The sequence below is a fragment of the Pterocles gutturalis genome, unplaced genomic scaffold, assembly GCF_000699245.1.
Source record: "Pterocles gutturalis isolate BGI_N339 unplaced genomic scaffold, ASM69924v1 scaffold49447, whole genome shotgun sequence".
NCBI lineage: Eukaryota > Metazoa > Chordata > Aves > Pterocliformes > Pteroclidae > Pterocles > Pterocles gutturalis.
In genome coordinates this window covers 1-17,236 of record NW_010117369.1, presented here as the reverse complement: position 1 = coordinate 17,236, position 17,236 = coordinate 1, and the positions used below count along the sequence as shown (strand labels likewise).

General features: G+C 47.0%; 1 protein-coding gene across 1 annotated transcript; it reads right to left on the bottom strand.

The window, feature by feature from the left end:
- Nucleotides 1–33: 33 nt before the first annotated feature.
- LOC104463429 (gamma-aminobutyric acid receptor subunit beta-4) lies at nucleotides 34–10,688 on the bottom strand (the record flags this gene model as incomplete). Its single annotated transcript, XM_010075760.1, has 6 exons — nucleotides 34–642; nucleotides 1,134–1,390; nucleotides 4,146–4,298; nucleotides 5,907–6,044; nucleotides 10,328–10,410; nucleotides 10,627–10,688. Coding segments are annotated over 6 exons (1,071 nt in total), but the record flags the coding sequence as incomplete, so codon positions are not given.
- Nucleotides 10,689–17,236: the final 6,548 nt, after the last annotated feature.

Here is a 17,236-nt window from a genome sequence, read left to right as displayed (position 1 = left end):
AGCAGGAAACCAAAATCAAGACAAACACATTCCTCCCTGAAACTAAACCCCCTCCCATATACCCTTCTCTCCCTTACCCTGCCCCTACACTCTGTGGTTCTACATGTGCTGAAAAGAGAAGAGTAAGCTTAGAATAAATCTAATGAATCAAAGGAATAAATGATAATGATAGTAAAGAGTAAAACCCAAACCCAAAAGACCACAACACTCCTGTGTTGTCATTGTCTGAGTGTCTGTCCCTATCTCTCTTGGAGGCTGCAGGCATCAATTTACATAGTACAACCAGTAAACAAGGTTGAAGAATCCAAAGGTGATTGGAAAAATGATTCGTGACCACTTGTCAATGGTGCTGACATCTGTCAGGTCTGGGATTTTGAGCTTCAGCTTAGATGACCGCCGGCGGAGACGGCAGTTGGCACGGTTGCGGGCTGCAGCGTGGTGGGTCAGCGGGATGTGGCGGTCCAGGGTTGGGTGGTGACCAAATCCATCCCTAGAGGCCAGCTGCTTGCGGAACTGGATTCCTGAGCCTTCAAAGGACATGACAGAGTTTCGAGAGTCGCCAACGCTGCTCATCATGTCCGTGGCCAGCAGCTCATTGTTCATCTCCAGAGTGCTGAGGAGGATGTTACCATAAGGGTCAACCTAGAACAGGAAAGACAAAGAGAAAGGTAGCAGGGATGTCATGTGCACAATGCACACAGGGCCACACCATCAAGGGTGATTTTAAACTGTTTTCTGTGTAACAATACCACTGATTGGGTCATTTGTGAGCTCTGAACCTGGACTTCTGCATTTGAAAATGTTGTCCACTGACGCGGGAGTTGAAGGACTAGCCACATGTGCTTACAGTAGACTTATCAGTGGGGTAGTGTGACTCTGCCAACACAGTAGGACCAAAAGCCACAGGAATCCTTTTGGGTATACCTGACCTGTGCAAGAGGATGGTCCTGATGAGACTGGCTTTAGGATGATGACAAAATGATCAAGGAGAAAAAATTCCCGGTAATCACCAGACAGGGGAACTGGTATTCAACTCTCATGATGAAAAGAAAGGCTGCTCCACAGCTCACTCAGGACTGAATGAACAGTGGAGAGTCTGAATTGTCCTGCCACAATGAAAGAAGGGAACAAACCTGCTCTCTCACCCTCTTCTCCTCGTAACGGTGGCGCTCATTGTTGGCCTTGCTGATCCGTTCACTCTGTTTCTTTTGCTGCCGGGGGCCTCGCCCGAAGAATATGTAGTTGACAAAAGCATACTCCAGGAGCGCCAGGAACACAAAGACAAAGCAGCCCATGAGATAAACATCAATAGCCTTGACATAAGGAATCTTAGGGAGAGTTTCCCGCAGATGGGTGTTGATGGTAGTCATTGTAAGTACCGTGGTGACCCCTGTAAGGAGAGGGTAAGTGCTCTGTTACCAGAGTGGGATGGTTTCCTGAAATGCCACTCTCAGCTTCCCCATCCCTCCTCCCAGATGGACAACCTCAGGAGGGATGGGAGCAGTGCAACTGGGAAGAAAATTGTCATTCTAAGCCCAGCTGCCCAGTACAAATTGCTGCAGAAAATAAACCAGCCACCAACAGTGTGAGAAAATGTCAAAGCTGAGTATCATCAGGATGATGGGGATCAACATCCTCTGGACCTTGGCTCTTTAAGTCCTCCCTGATCCTCCTTCTTTCCCTCAGAGTGGTAGGAAACATTCAGTTTTGATCTCAGTCTTTCAACCTCTTCTCCTTTTTATCCACTTCATGAACTCATCAGGCTTCCCTGGGCATAACTGAATGCCTCAATATCCTTGACATGAATTTATAATCTGCTGTGTCTTTCCAATGTCATGAACAGGAGAAAGAGTGAAGAGATTCCCTCTCCATGACACTCTCTTTTTTTGCCTGCCTCATATGCTTTTGTCTACATCCTTGACCCCATCAATTCCCACCTTCCTCTCACCAGCCTTTCTACTCACTACTTCAATTATCATCTGTACACATTCTTCCCATGGTTCTCACACTCTCCCTTTTAGGCCTACTTGTATTTCCTGCATCTTAAATAAACGTTTCTTGGCCTCATTGAACACTTTTCTCCCTATCCACTCGGTCTCCAAGAGCCTGGTGCACCATGATTACTCTCACAGCTTCAGTCCACTTCTTCAGTTTTGTCTCAGACTCTTCCCTTCTCCGGATTGTCAGAGTGGCTTCAGATCTGTCTCTTTGACAGTATTCAGCCAGCTTTGAAAAGATAGCAAACAAGCCTTCATGCTTCTTTTGGGGGCAATAACATTTCATCTTCAACCTAGTGTTCTTTTCCCACTTCTCTAGCTCAGCTGTCCTGCTTTTCTTACTACCTAGCTGATCTCTTTTTCTTCTAGTGTTGCTCATAATCTCTCTGTTGGCAGATCTCTTAGTCTCCACGACCTTAATCTGCTCTTCTGGTTTCAGCCCTACCTCTACAGTGATGGCTCTCAAACCTTTCTGTGCATCCTGGACCTCTACTTGTCCTGTTTCTCCTTCACTCTCATCATGTCTTTAGTGTCATTTCTGATAAAAGATTTAAAGAACTGTCTTCGGTTTACAGAAGAGTAAACAGAAGTGAGATGTATTTATATACATACAATATATGATATTGTCTATATTTAGACAGTAGTCTAAATATCCAGAAATCTGGGGCAAAGAAAGGGGGAACAGAATGTTCTCCATGATTCCATTAAGAACTGGACAAATTGCAATGGAGACTTAGGACAGAGGCAAAGAAGAGCTTTCTGTCAAAAAAGTACAAGCAGGTAAATCTGAAGATAAAGTGCCCAGAGGAGGCTGTGGAGTCTCCTTCTTTGGAGATTTTTAAAGACAGGTTAGAGGAATTCTAGCTGTCAGGAATAGTTTAGGGAGAGCTGTTCCAGTTCTGATCTACAATGTTTTTCTTATGCCTTCTCCTTTGAATCCAGATGTTAGCAGAAATTTAACAGCTGCACATCTCATGTCCACCCTTCTGCTTGTAGTTTCACTGTGCCAGCAGTGTCTGCCATGGTCTCTTTTTCTTCTCTCACTGATTATACTCTTGTCAATGCAACTTACCTTTTTAATTTACCATGTTCTTCTTGTTCTCTCCCTGTCTCCCTGCTCCAGCCTCTCCAAGCAAGCACAACCAAATAATCTGTTTTATAAATTTGTACAAACCATCCTTCCTCTGAGTCTTCTCAGACTCTGTCTTCTCCTAGGGCTAATTTAAGACACTAGCCTTTTCTGTAAGACCCAGCCTCTACCTGTGCTCCACTGCCTCTGAGCCTTTTCCCACTCACAGATTAAATCCTTCTCCCTCCTTGGCTCTCTTATTTCCTCTGAACTTTTTATCATGTTGCACAGCTCCATTCTCATATGCCAGCCATCCCCCCTTTCTCCTGTTCCTTCTTCAAAATCCTCATCTACAATCCACCCCCACTTCCCTTCTGTTGCTTAAAAGACCTCATTTTTTTCCTCATATAGGAAAACATTCCTATTTAGGGGAGCATGTGCTTAAGAAGAACTTGGATTTTAACTGCTGTCCCACATTTGCCTTGGTTATGAAGGTCTTCAGCTACAAGAATTGTCTGTATGGGGCCTAAACTATCATGAAAAATGTGTAATGCCACTGCCATTCTTCTTTCATCTTTTAGCCATTCACTCACCATTCTCACTACTCTTTGACCACCCATCCTCAGCATTTATTAACCAACTAACCAATCCTGGCATACCTGTTGACCAAGAGGTGCCCAGACTTCTCTTCTTGAGTAAACAAGTACAGCTCAGAGTGAAGGAACTGGTGGGCTCATGGCATGTCGGGGTCTCACATGTCTCAGAAGCTGTGACCATTTATGCCTTTGTTATAGAGTTTAAACTTGCACCCACAGAAATTTATGGTAGAACTTTTACTGATTCAAATAATGCAGACTTAAGCTTGGGACGTACTCCTGAATAAAAAAGTAGATCCTCTGGCTGAAAATTTGAAATTTGTTCTCAGAAAAAATGTCCTTCATTTGGGATGACAAGAGAGACCTATGTGGCTTGCTTTGCAGCTACCTCATAAAGAAAAGGGTATTTTCTTTCTCACAGCTGTCTTGGCCAATCTCCCTCAAAAAAACACCTTCTTCAACATATAATGAAAAGGTACATACCCAGTGCCACTCGTGCAGCAGAAGCATCATAATTGATCCAGAAAGAGACCCAGGACAGGATGGTGATGAGAATAGATGGCATGTAAGTCTGCAGGATGAAGTAACCAATGTTCCTTTTAATCCGGAAACTCAAGGATAAGCGCAGATATGAACCTGTCAATGAAATATTAAGGGGATATGTTGTTTGAGAGGAAGGCAAGGCTGTACTTATGGTAAGAGCTTAGATTAGGAATTGAAATTTTATTTGGAAAATGTTCTCAAGAGGCAGGGATAATGAGAAATATCTTTTTTTCTTCATTTGGTTTTGCAGACTCATCAGTTTTTGGAAGGGTGCTCTTCAGAGTCTGCTCAGTTGGCTCAGAATATTAAGAAGAAAGGAAACTCTACATAAGTTATGTTATTATATCAGACATAATGGGAGAATGTCTGTTCACTGCTGAAATTGCTATTATGGTACGTGCCAATTTCATACAGGCTTACACAGGAGACTTTAATCCTATATCTGGATGCAGTGAGACGATTTTCCAACTTTTTGTGGGCTAGCTTTTCCTCCAAACAGCAATGGAGATCTGAATCGTATTTTTCCCATGCTGTTCTAAAAATGGATTATGGTCAGACTGGGCAAATTCATATGCAAATACAGTACCGTTGGTTAATCTGAGTTGTTTCTTTTTCCACAAGTTACTGCAACTTCCTCATAATCTTTTAGCAAACCTAATGGGGACAGTAACTATAATGAGTACTTCCACTGGAGCAGGGTCATTTTGACAGGGACAAAGCAGGGCCTCTCTCATTGCTGTGAAACAAAGTCCAAGTCATTCCTCCTTTCCACCTCTGTCCCTCAGGCAACACAGCAGCCTGAAATATAGGTGTAATCATGGGTTGGCAGCTAAAGTAACAGGAGAACAACAGTCTTTAATGACCAAGGAGGTAGATTTGGAAAAAGGAGGTTATGTTCTCTCACCATTACGTGCCATTTGCGTAGCTTGAACACAGTATTTCACCAGTCTTTTCTTTGAAGGTCTTACCTATTTAGGCTGAAAACTTCTTTTGGAGGAATACTGCCTCTTGTGGGTCTCTAGATCACCACTGCAATGGGACCCTGCTCCCAGCAAGCCCCCAAGGCACTAATGTAACAACATCAGCATCTGCCACCACTACTGATAGAATCAGGCTATGATTTCATGACGCTTCAAAAATTGTCCTATTTAACAGGTGTGTGGCATGCTGTTTTGGCAGTGGAACTTCATGCCAGATCAGAGTGAAGACAGCAACGAAACTCCAAATCCCTCCAACTTTCCAGCTGGCAGTATCTGAATCGTCCAAGGTATTCTCTCCAGATCTTTTTATTGCCGTGTACAGATGGGTTTGCATCACTTGCTTTTCAACTGATATATTCTTCTGCTTATTGTTGCACCTACATTAGCTTTGAGAGCCAGTTGCAAACCACCTAAAAATAAGGTAAAGGCTGAGAACCTTCTAAAGAGGTTCTGTTTTGTGTTCAGTTGGTGTTTTGGCTAAGAAATGAAAACAACTGCAGAAAAAAAAAATTATCCCACAAGCCTCTGAAGAGAAGCAGCCCCCCAAAAAAAGCAAACCTGGTGGGCACAGAAGATGCCTCTTTTCCAAAACAACAGGACCCTAAGTTGAAGCCTAGATTCTAAGTTAGTGCCTCAGCATGTGAATCAGAGGAACAACTACATTGACATTGATCATCAGGAGGTTTGCACATTCCATTGCATCCCTTCAGCAGAGACTCACCAGTGGTGAAGACCACTTCCCTGCTGACCAGCCTCTGCTCGATAATGGTGAACTGGGGCAGTTCTAGCACCTCCATCCCCGTGACAGCAGAGTCATTTCCTTGCCAGAAGAAGACAATGTCATCAACCGTGTAACCATCTGCAGAGATGAAGAAGCACAGGGAGAGAACTAAGCTGACAAGCTGGAGCAGATGACACACCCATTTCCACCAAGGTGATCTGGAAGAGGATCCAAAGGAAAGCCCACATCATCAGATAGCAAGTATAGTCCCTCCCTACTGACGTACTTTTCTTCTTCACCTGAGCTTGGCAGTACAGCCCCCAGGAGAAGAGGAAAATATTGTCAGAACTCCCACTTGTGGCTAGAATTCAGGGGAAAAAGGTAAGAAGTGACCCATCAAGCCTTGACTTGCACTACATCCTCTCCATAGCTGACATGACAGGGACTTGTGCATCAGAAGCCTTCCTGAAATGCACCAAATGTGGCATTTTGCTTTTTCAATACTGCCTCCTTTTACCAGAAGGGGGAGACCACACAATACATTCTGGTAGGGATTAAGTAAACAGAGCATCTAAGTATTAAAAAAATGCCCAGAGAGAAAAAGATTTACAACAGCAGTTCAAAAGAATTTTGAGCATCAGAGCATCTCCGTCTTCTAAGTACTCTCAGGCAAAATTTGGAGCTGGGAAGTGGACAGAGTCTCTGAGATCAGGAGCTGCTTCTACCAAGTGCTGGCTGAAAAGAGCAGTAATGGGAGAAAAGAGGAAGGGGAGTCAGGCTGGTAACAAACACTCATCCATTACATTTCAGGGTAATGGATTTGTTAACTCAGCCAAGGGTACAGCCTCTTACTTTAACCCCAAACTATACATGCCAGACAGGGCTACATGGGCTGGAAGTGCTGAGGAGCTCAAAGCCACAGTCCCAGGAGAAAGGCTCCCCAGATGCTCTGGACACATGAGGAATGAGGCCCAGGGGACAAAATCATGCAGCTATGCAGCTCGCCTCCCATCAATGCGATGTTCACAGCCCTGCCTGTTGCCCTTGTGGGCAAGGATTCATCTGCACTTGAAAATTAATGCTGTTTGTAGCAAGCTGGGTTTTGAAGCACTGTGGCTATTGCTGCACAACACGTGGCCTCTTATTCTAAGCAAAGTTCAGAGCTGCATGGGAGCAAAGAAGCAGTAAGGGATGTACAGGCTTTGGTACAGCATGGTGCAAGGCTTCCTTTAGAGCATGAACTTCACCTATGCCCACAGACAGCTTTTATTCACAACCTGCACTACAGCATGGCAGCTTGCCTTATCCACAAGTCCTTGCAGCAGAGAGGTAGTTGGCTACCAATACCTGGCAAGTCTAACATCCACCAGGGAGAGCTGCCACCAAAACCAGCACCAGTGTATCAGTGGAACTGGGGGAATGAAGAGCCATTGAATGTACCATGTAGGAGAAATTCTTCTACCACCGAGCCTTAGGCATTGAGGGCTACCCCAGATAAGAGCTGAACCTTTGAGGATGGTGTCATCCTGCAGCTCCCAAGTGGACAAAGAGCTGAGGGACCTGGTCTGATCTCATAGCTGACCCTGCTCTGAGCTGGGGGCTGGACTAGAGAGAACCTGACGTCTCTTCCCAAACTGAATCGATGACTGTGTAGTCTCCAAGCTTACATCCTGCGCTCTCAGTCATTACTTATTCATGGGTGCTAAAAAATAATAACAATATTCCAAATGCCATGCCAGATCTGCTTCTGATGGAAATCAGCTGAGCCAGGGCTCCACCTTCTCCCGCCCTGGTGGCATGCTCCTGCTCCCATGGCAGTAAGTGGTAAAGCACCCACAACCACGAGCCCACAGAGATTCAGGACCCTTAGGTTATCATCTTATCTGCTGCAGACACTGGGGTGTACAGGCTGTTGCACTGCCTCGAGTACCCCAGCTTTGCACACAGGAACTGGTATTTGCATCTGGCTGCAGCATCTCTCCCAGAGCACTAAGACCAAGTGTGGAAAACAGTAAGAAACAGCCAAGTCCCCCACTCCTCCCAGCAGTTGATTCCAGTGGCTGAAACACTCTCACAGCTAAAAACATTGTGTGCAATTTTACATTCAAATTCATCTGGCTCAGACTTTGAGACTCTGTTGGTTATTCTGAATTCTTCTAGGAGGTTACCAAGCCCTTTCCACCCAGTGCTCCCCCTTTGCAGAGGTGCACCCAGCCTGTAAACAAGTCACCTCACCACCTCCTTTGCAGTAAACAAATCAGACTGAGCTACTGAGGTATCTCATTGCAAAACATCTGTTCTAGCCCTTGAACCACTTTTTAGACCACTTTTCTCAACGCCTTCTTATTTCTCAATTTCCTTTCTAAATTTTGAAAACCAAATATAGACAGAGTCCCTTTCCCCATCTCACCAGCAACATATTCAGAGGCCAATCGATTCCCTGCTCTGACTATGGCTCCCCTACTTTATATAACCAAGGCTCACTCCAGCCCTTTTTGTCAGAGCCCTGCTACAGAACCTCCCGCAGCAGTGTCCAGGCTTCTTCATTTGCCCTGGTCGACACCCATGTGGGTACGAGTCCCTCAGTCCGGCAGCCTGGACCATGCTCCTGAACCCAGGCACAGACCTCTGCATTCAGCTGTATTCAAATGCTTTCTGGATGTATTCGAACTGGGAGATATTCAAATATGCAGCGAGCAAGCCACAGATTGCTGTCTTCATCATCCACAAATTTAACAGCCGTGACTTCAAATTTACTTCCTGATCAGCAATGAAAATGTCAAATTACAGTAACTAATTTTAGGAGATCTCACAGTTAACTAGCTCTATTCCATTATTATATGACCTACTGGTATTGGGTACCAATTTTTGTAATTTTTTTTATTATGCAATATGAAATCAAACATGTTTTTCAGGAAGCCTTTTAAAAAGTGATTCTAAAGGGAAAGCTTGTTCAGTCTAAAAATAAACACTTCACTTTGATTTCTAGCTTTAAGAAGAAAACCAAATTTCCCTTTCACTTTTAAAAAGTAAGAGAACTTTCAGAAAGACAAATCATTTCAACTTGAAATATCATGAAGTATTGCTAAAACATCTTAAAACGTCAGATTTACAGCCTGTTTGCTGCCTGCCTCATCAGGTTTTTGCTGAATCCTGGCACACAGCTAGGCAGGGGTATAAGCAGCGAGGGTTATTTTTCGGATGAAAGAATAGGATCAAGAGGCAGTGCCACCACTGGCTTATCTCCTGCAGGTAAGTGCCCCAAGCTGCTGTGGGGAAGGAGACCCTATCTGCCTGCAGCTGCTGCTTTACAAACCCAGCACCCCAAAAGGGCTATTTTGGTGGTTTGGGTTTTGGGTTTTTTTTAACATACTTTATTTTTTAAGCCATCCAGAAAAAGACAGTTATTCAAGCGTTGTGTGGACTTGGAAGCAAACAAAATTGAGCCCTGTGGATTTTGAATGTGCAAGTGTGTAAAAGACAAAAGCTCTGAGGAAGGAAACAATTAAATCTCTTAATCTCTGTGTGAATCTCAGAAACATTGTAAGGAAACGTAGCTTCAACTAACAAATTGGCTTGACATGTCCCATTAAGAACAAAATCACAACATGGGGAACTGTGGGTAATTCTCTGCCTTCTGTTTTCTTGGTTGTATTGTAAACTATTCTCAAAATGCTAAGGAGTGCCAGAAATGACATGTCACTAGTGCCTCCAGCAGGACCTAATCTACATCCCATTACCTGCCACGCCAAGCACCGCAACGGCTGCACATCCCCAGCAACCCAAGTGGCGAGTGGGAAGGGGGCTCCCAGGCGCAGGCAGGGCTGGTAAGGCAGCACAGTGCCTTCCAACTATGGATGCTGTGGGATCTCTTTTATGAAAAAAGTAATTCTCTGATAATCACCACTGAAGCTGCATCATCATTACTGTGAGAGCTGCTGCTCTGGACCACCCCTGTGGGGATACTGTAGTGCATTTTTATGAGGGAGAACACGACCTCCTACGCCAACACAGTCAGGAGAGGCTTTCCATAGGAGTCAAGGGAAGATTCAGGTGCGGAGGAATTGTGTGAGGGCTTGAGTCCCACCTCCCATACCGAGTGGGGCCAGCCACGAGCGAGGGCAGGCTCCCAAGGCTTTCTTAGGGCTAAGGGAGGCTTCCACAACCCTCCTGAAGGTGAGAGTGATTTTAATGACCAGCCTGCTGCTAGAGCTCCATTTTCATGGGCATTTCACCCACGAGGTCCCCTCAGGATAGAGTTTGGATGAGGGAGCCTGGTCCCACCCCAGGGGACATCCTCCAGGAGGGATGGCCTGTAACACCTCTGGGAGGTATCCCATGAGCGGGGGATACCGCTGTGGCTAGGCTGGGTGACATTGGGTGGCACTGTGGGGCGGAGGGCAGGCGCGAGGCATACGCACAGCTCTCGATCTCCAGCGTGCAGTTCTGCTGGTCCAGGGGGTACCTCCGCAGGTCCATCATGCAAGCGGCCGTGGTGGTTATCCTGAAAGGGGAAGGGAGAAAAAACATCAGTTGTGTGTTTTTTCTTACAAAAAAAAAAAAAAAAAAAGGAGAAATGAAAGGCAGACATGAAAGTCAGGCAGCATTTGGGGCCGCTGTTTCCCTGGAAACCAGGGAGATCCGTGGTGGGAGGTGTGTGGGGCGGGAGGCTGGATGCAGCTCACCCTCAACTGCATGGCTTAAACCCTTCATGACTCACGTCAGCAAAGCAGTATCTCTGTTAATGGTGGGGAGGGATTTGTGTTCCTCCTCTGTCTCTCCCTTGAGAAAGACAAAGAAACGGGGAGTAGGTAGAGCTACGGGCAGGGGGGGAAGAGGAGAGGCAGGGAGAGGGAAACAGCCTACATGTGCTCGTAAGACAGGAGATGCATTGATTAAGTTGCCCAGCAATGACTTATGGAGAAGAATAGCAGACCACATTATCACCCTCCTTTCCTCCCAAGTTGCCCCAATGACCCTACTTGCATCCCCCCTCTCGCCCATGCCCCCTCCTTCGCACCCACTTCGGGCACTACCAAGTCCAAAAGCTCAGACCCCACTTGACAGGATCCTTCCACTCGTGTGGCTCATGGCTCTGGTAAAATGTCACTCTTGTGCAACCAATCGCACGATCACAATTCATGAAAGACACACAGGGGTGTGTGTGCATCCCCCCGAAAAATGAATATGGGGAGAGACTGAGGGTTGGTGTTGTTTTGGGGTATCAGAGCACGAGGTGGGGGCAGAGCAGCACAGTGCCTGTGGTGGGGTTCACATGAGGGTGTGAGGAGGGCTTGTGTGTGTTACATGTTGTACATGAAGGAGCATCGCTCTCCGGGATAGGGAATTTTGGGGTGGGATAGGTGAGGGAAGAAAACATGAAGCAGGGACTGAGCAAATCAACATCTAAATCACCAGCCTGGCAATGCTGCCCTGGAGCTAACAGGCCTCCCCTATTTCTCAAATATGTTGCTTCCCTCACCCTTTAATGCAGTTTTCTTCCTGTGCAATGTATGTGTGCAGAATGCTGAAAAGGGGGGAGAGATTGGTGCATTCCCCTCCTCCCCCCCCCTTTTTTTTTCAATTAACCATCTGGAAGGCATTAATCAAGCTACACTTTTTTTACTATGTAGGCATAACCAGTGAACTGTTAACGAGAAAGCGTTATCTTCTGAGCCCTGTGGCCTGGGAGAGAGAAAAGAGAAGAAAAAAAGAAAAACAAGAAAGCAGAGAGGATGAGATGGTGAACCAGCAAAAAAGAAGGAAAAAAAACCCCATCAATGATAGAAAAAGAGACCAGAAAGGGGGAGAGAATGGGTAGAGCTGGATAGAAAGGGGGGAAGGCAGGGGGGCAAGCACCCCCAGGAGAAGCTGCCCCAGTGCGGGAATTGGGGTGGGGGCTGTAGCACAGCAGGCAAGCAGCCCCGCAGAGCTGCTGGCTCTTTAAGAAATCTCGTGTGCTAAATTTATCTCTCTGCTGTCTGTGAAGACTGTTTGTAGGAGATGAAGCCTTGAGGAGAGCCTTTGCCACTGCCTGCCGTGCTATAAATAGATCCGAAGAGACGGAGGGAATTTATATATATCCTCACTGGGTCTAGATACAACATTGCAACTGCCCTCTCTCTGAGCAGGGGGCCCAAGTGAGCTCTTAACCCTTTTATCTGTAATGCGGTTGAGGTAGAGGAGAAAGCTCAGAGGGGGAGAAGGATAACAGGACAGGAGCCACTTAAAAATTATCACCATGGCTTTGGGATTGCATGTATTGCTGTTACAGCCTCCCAGTTCAGCACGTCCAAGAGGGCTGCTGGAAACGCAATGTCCCTCCCACCCTAATCCTCCTGGACCAGGGTAGCTGGGCACAGGAGAGCACGGTGGAGGAGCAGATCTGAAGCACACCTGGGGTGAGCTGCACCTTGCCAGGAGAGCCCAAAGTGGCAGGTGCAGAGTCCATCCTGGCCAGGCACTGAGACCACAGAGTCACAAACGCGTATGACTCATCCCCCTGTGCCGCACACGGCCTATAATGTATATATTATACTGCACCCGTGGGAAATAGCAGTTACAAATGCATTATCCTGTTTTCCCTAAAGTGTGAGATGCAAAAATGTATTAAATTAAAATTTTCCACCCCATTTGTGGGACCCTGTGGGCTAAGACCTTTTTACAGTGTCCATCCCAAAATTGCAGCCCAGCTGGCTAACTTGGCCACACAAAGGACATCCAGGGGAAGCCTCTTCTGGTTCGAGAGGGACTCTCTCACCTCTCAACAGCATTTGCTTATCACCTGCAGTGCTGGTTGGAAATGCAGAGCACGACACAGTGAGCTATGGCTACCACACTCCATGCGCCAAATCCTACTCACACTAACAGCTAGCATAAATCCATAGCCACTCCAATGATTGCTGCAAGATCATACCAATTTATATCAGCAGAGATTTACATCAGGGCAGAATTTAGCCCTGTTGATTCAAAAAGAAGACAACCTCAGGAGAGGTAGGACAGAAAGGAGAAAAACAAGATTAAGATGGCATCTGTCCTCAAAAGCCAGATAATTTCTCTTGTCTTCCGATTAAAGGGTATAGTTCAGCATCCTCCAGAGATATCCCAGTTTGCTTCAGGTCCCAAACTCCTGGTGATATGCCCATGTAACACTGCTTATGCAGGCAAGAATTGGACCAGGCAGGGTGAAGGTTTTGTTCTGTTTTCAGAGCAGAGGTAGCACAAGGCTGTCCTGGGCTCTAGGCACCTGCTTGTCTGCAGCATTTCAGCTGCGGCGCTGTACCCACGGTCAGGTGTGCCTGGCAAGCCCAGGGACACCAGCACCACAGGACCACCTGGATGTGGGGCTCCTGCAGCATGACAAGATGCAAGGGGCAGCTGGCCTAGGGCACCAGGTTTAGCTCAGGTCCTGCCTCTAGGTTTCCTAACCCTGATAAACCAGCCCTACTTGGGGTAAAGCAAGTGGTATCCCAGAGAGGAAGGGGGTGTTTAATTCTTTAGACTCCAGATCTCAACAAGCATCCTGGACACCAGCTTCCATTTGCCATACCCTACTTGAAGTCCATGGGTGACCCACAGCATCACAACACTGTCATTGTTTTACACAGCACCTGCCGCTGCTGGTGAAATGACCACCTGTGGCCTCTGTGTCTGACTCAACATTCACTTGCTCCTAGAGAGGCCAGCAGGAGATTTCTGTAGCTCCTCTGGTGGCTCTGTACTATGGGCCAGTGGGACTCATAAAGGGATGAGAAGCTCCATTCACCTCTCGCAGCCAAAGGGAAAGGGAATGGGAGCAAAATCAGGCACCCCAGTGCCCTTGTAGGGTCACAGCACATGTCATCTCTGGTCGAGAAGGCCACAGGACCAAACTCTGCCTCATGCTGTGATGGGTATAAACGTATTACCTTGGTACCCTCTGAGCTGTTGTGTGAAGAGATGTGCTTGCTTGGTACACAGAAGACAGCACAGGGAGGACTGAAAGAAGAGACAGATGGTAGGGGTTGACACTCCTGGAGTTAAGAGGTAATAAAGGTGGGAGGAAAGTAAAAGGTGGAAAAAATGAGGAGAGGATCGGAGGCAGGAGTGGAGGTGAGAGACAGGAGAGCAGGTAGTGCAGGACAGGAGGCCATCAGGGTAAGGGAATAGAGGAGAGGGACCAGGTGAAGCAAGGGGTAAAGCAGCCTGGGGAAGGAGAGCTGGAGAAAAACGAGAGGTTAAAAAACAGAAAGCAGTGGAGTGGATACTCACTCTGAGAAAGGAGATGAAGAGACAGAGAACAAACCAGCACCTTATAAACAGCTCTAAACAGAGCATGCTGCCTCCAGAAGACGTGACCAAAGTGAAAGGGAGCAGGGAGCGCAGGGGCCAGAGAGAATGCTGGGGAAGGATGCCACCTTCCCTGTGGCGTTAGCAGGAGGCGCTGGTGCCAGACCAGGCTGAGTCTTCTCCCTCCCCCTCCTCCTCTCCTGCTTCTCTAACCACCTCCCTCCCCTTTTAAATTCATGAATTTGTGTGGTGTGAAATTTCATCTGCGTTGACGGCGATTCACAGAGACACTGCCCATCGCATGGGAGAGGCTCGCCTGCACTTTGCATGATGCACTCAATGTCTCCCTCCAGCCACAGAGCCTGGCCACCACCACCACCCTCCATCTCCGGCTCCTCTTCCCTCCCTCAGACTCTGCCCACCCCATGGGCAGCCCTCTCACATGTCACAACCTTTATACCTCCTTCCTCACAAAAAAGACATTCATGCCCTTGCCCTAATAATTTCTCCTGAGGTCTGTAGGCAGTTGTACTATCAAACAGCCAAGTCCTCACTGCCCTGCTACTCCACTGCACAGCTGGCAGGCAGACACAGTTCATCTGGGGGGAGACACAGCTGTGGAGAAACCACTGTACATGTCAAAAAAAAAAAAAGGAAAAAAGAGACATGCATTTGTGAGAGGTCGAGCAGCTCTGGCAGGCTGTGGGCTGATGGAGACCCCCCTTCCCCGCCAGCACCCAGTGGATTCAAGCAGAAGCCAAAGTATCATGGATACGTTACCTGGAGAGCATCCTTCAACCCCAGGAGAGGTAGAAACCATTTCTAGAAAATGGTCACACAGGGAGAGGGATACTAGGTCTGTATTTGTTACAATGAGGAAAGCTCTGCCCAACTTAAGCTTGTATTGACAAAGCAGATGCTGGCACAGAAAGGGTAATGCAACCTCACCCGCTGTCCCTCCACTGCTGCCTGCTCTGCAAGCTGAACCTGGCAGCAGTAGAGAACTGTCCCACCACAGCTGCAGATCTAAAGGGAATGCTCGATTTTCTGCAAACCATCCATCCTCCACAAATATTTCAGTTCTCTGACATGAACACCACCAGCCATTTCATTCTCTCTCTGATCTTCCTCATCACTGTTTACTTATTAATGGCTTCTTCTGTCTTATTTAGAATGATTATATAATTTCACAGACACAGAGCAGCACAGAACTCTGACCTGCTACTAAAACCTGCCACGACTGAATGTCTTCTTTCCCTCTCCTCCTTATCCTATTGCTGACTGCCTCCAAGGTAGCTGCCCTTTCAGTTCCTGCCCCAGTTGGATCTCCCTCTACCAAACTTCAGCCCTGAAGGCCCTCAGCTACCCATTTATCCTCTAGATCATCTCCAGTGTGTTGGGAGAGACAAATTCAGCAGCTACAAGTGTAAGGGGAAAAAAACCGACTTATCTAAAATACCATCTGATTTCAAGAGGAGCAGGTCTGGACTCTCTAAGGAGGAGTGGGTGGGAGAGAGGGGAAGATCATTACCTTTGAGGGGTTCCTAAAGCAAGTGGGGTCCCTTCCCTCTTAAGCTCATCCTTACAAAATAAACTATTGCACTGTCTGCATCATAATTCTGTCTATACCAGCAAACTAAACATGCCTGGCACTAGTTTCTGAAGCCAATGTCAATTGATATGGAACAACCTTTGTCTACACGTAATTCTTACTGTCCAGAAAAGATGTTTAGCTGCATTTTTTTAAATTGGTGGTTTCAACTTTTTGGATTTCAGATCTCCTGAGAAGCTGAAGATGCTCCTACCCCCCCAGGATACAGACTCCCAAAGCTCACAGCAGTTTGCAGCAATAAGGAGACTGGATGGAAGCAGCTCAAGTTTTGCAGGACTTGTGCAGGCTTGCCCCATGGGGCAAGTTAGACTCGTAAGGGAATTCTGGTGACTAAGAGCGGAGAGCGAGGCAAAATTGCTGTTTTGCTGAACATGGGAAAAAAATCTTGAATTTTTACTCTGTATATTCTCAAAGTCAGTCATAAAAACATGCTGGCAAATGTCACCTTCTGCCTGGCAGTAAGCACAAACTTCGAAGGGCCTGGAGGGATTTATAAACCCGTGGTGAATTTTGCCATTCTTTTAACACAGTCTGATCTTTGCAAACTCCTGGAGGTCATGTTAGAACCAAGAGCAAGGGGAGGATATGGAATATTTTCCCCTTGTGTCTGTTTGACTAAAACTGACTCCATAAACCTTGGCACAATCCTGCTAAAGTCACTCTGTTTCCAAAAACATCTGTGCTTGCATAGGTATCCTTTGATAACTAATAATGTGCACTACACTCAGATGGGGGAGAAAAAAAAAGCTCTTCCAAGCTAGCACTCAGGGTACCAGTCATCTAAATCAACCGTTTTTCCAACCTGGGAGAGTACAAAGCAGAGTTACCTTGTCGGCAAGGTTTTGCTCTTCTGTCTCTTTATTCTATTCCAAATGCACTGTGAGTCTGGCAAGTTGTCAGCTGCTTTGGGGGACAAGAGAGACCCAAGTGGAACTTGTTTAAAAAGAGATTCTTTTGTTACAGTTGCTTCAGACAACAGTGACCTTTGCTTAACATAGCAGGAGGTCTCTTCCTTCAACAGCATCAGGCTGGGATGAAGTTGAACTAATAGAACAGTGTTATGGTTTTGTGTGGTGGGTTTGTCTGGAAGCAGGGAGGGGCCACAGTAATGGCTCCTGTAAGCAGCTGCTAAAGGTTTCCCCTGACTCCAGGTCTGCTGGTAGCAAGGGAGGGGCTGCAGTGGTGGCTCCTGTCAGTGACTGCTAAGGGTTCACCCCCACCCCTGGCTCCAAGGTTGTAGCAGCCGGGGGCTGGGGGAAGGAGTACCACCGACCTAGCCCCTGTGAGAAACTGCTGGAAGTTTCCCCAGCTCCAGGCTGGACCCACCCCAGGCCAGGGCTGAGCCAATCGGCGCCTCTGCCAATAACGTATTTAACAGGGGGCACGGAACATGGGGGTTGGCACTGCCCCGGGCAGGGCCCAGCTTGGGAAAACCAGCCTGGCCGGTCAG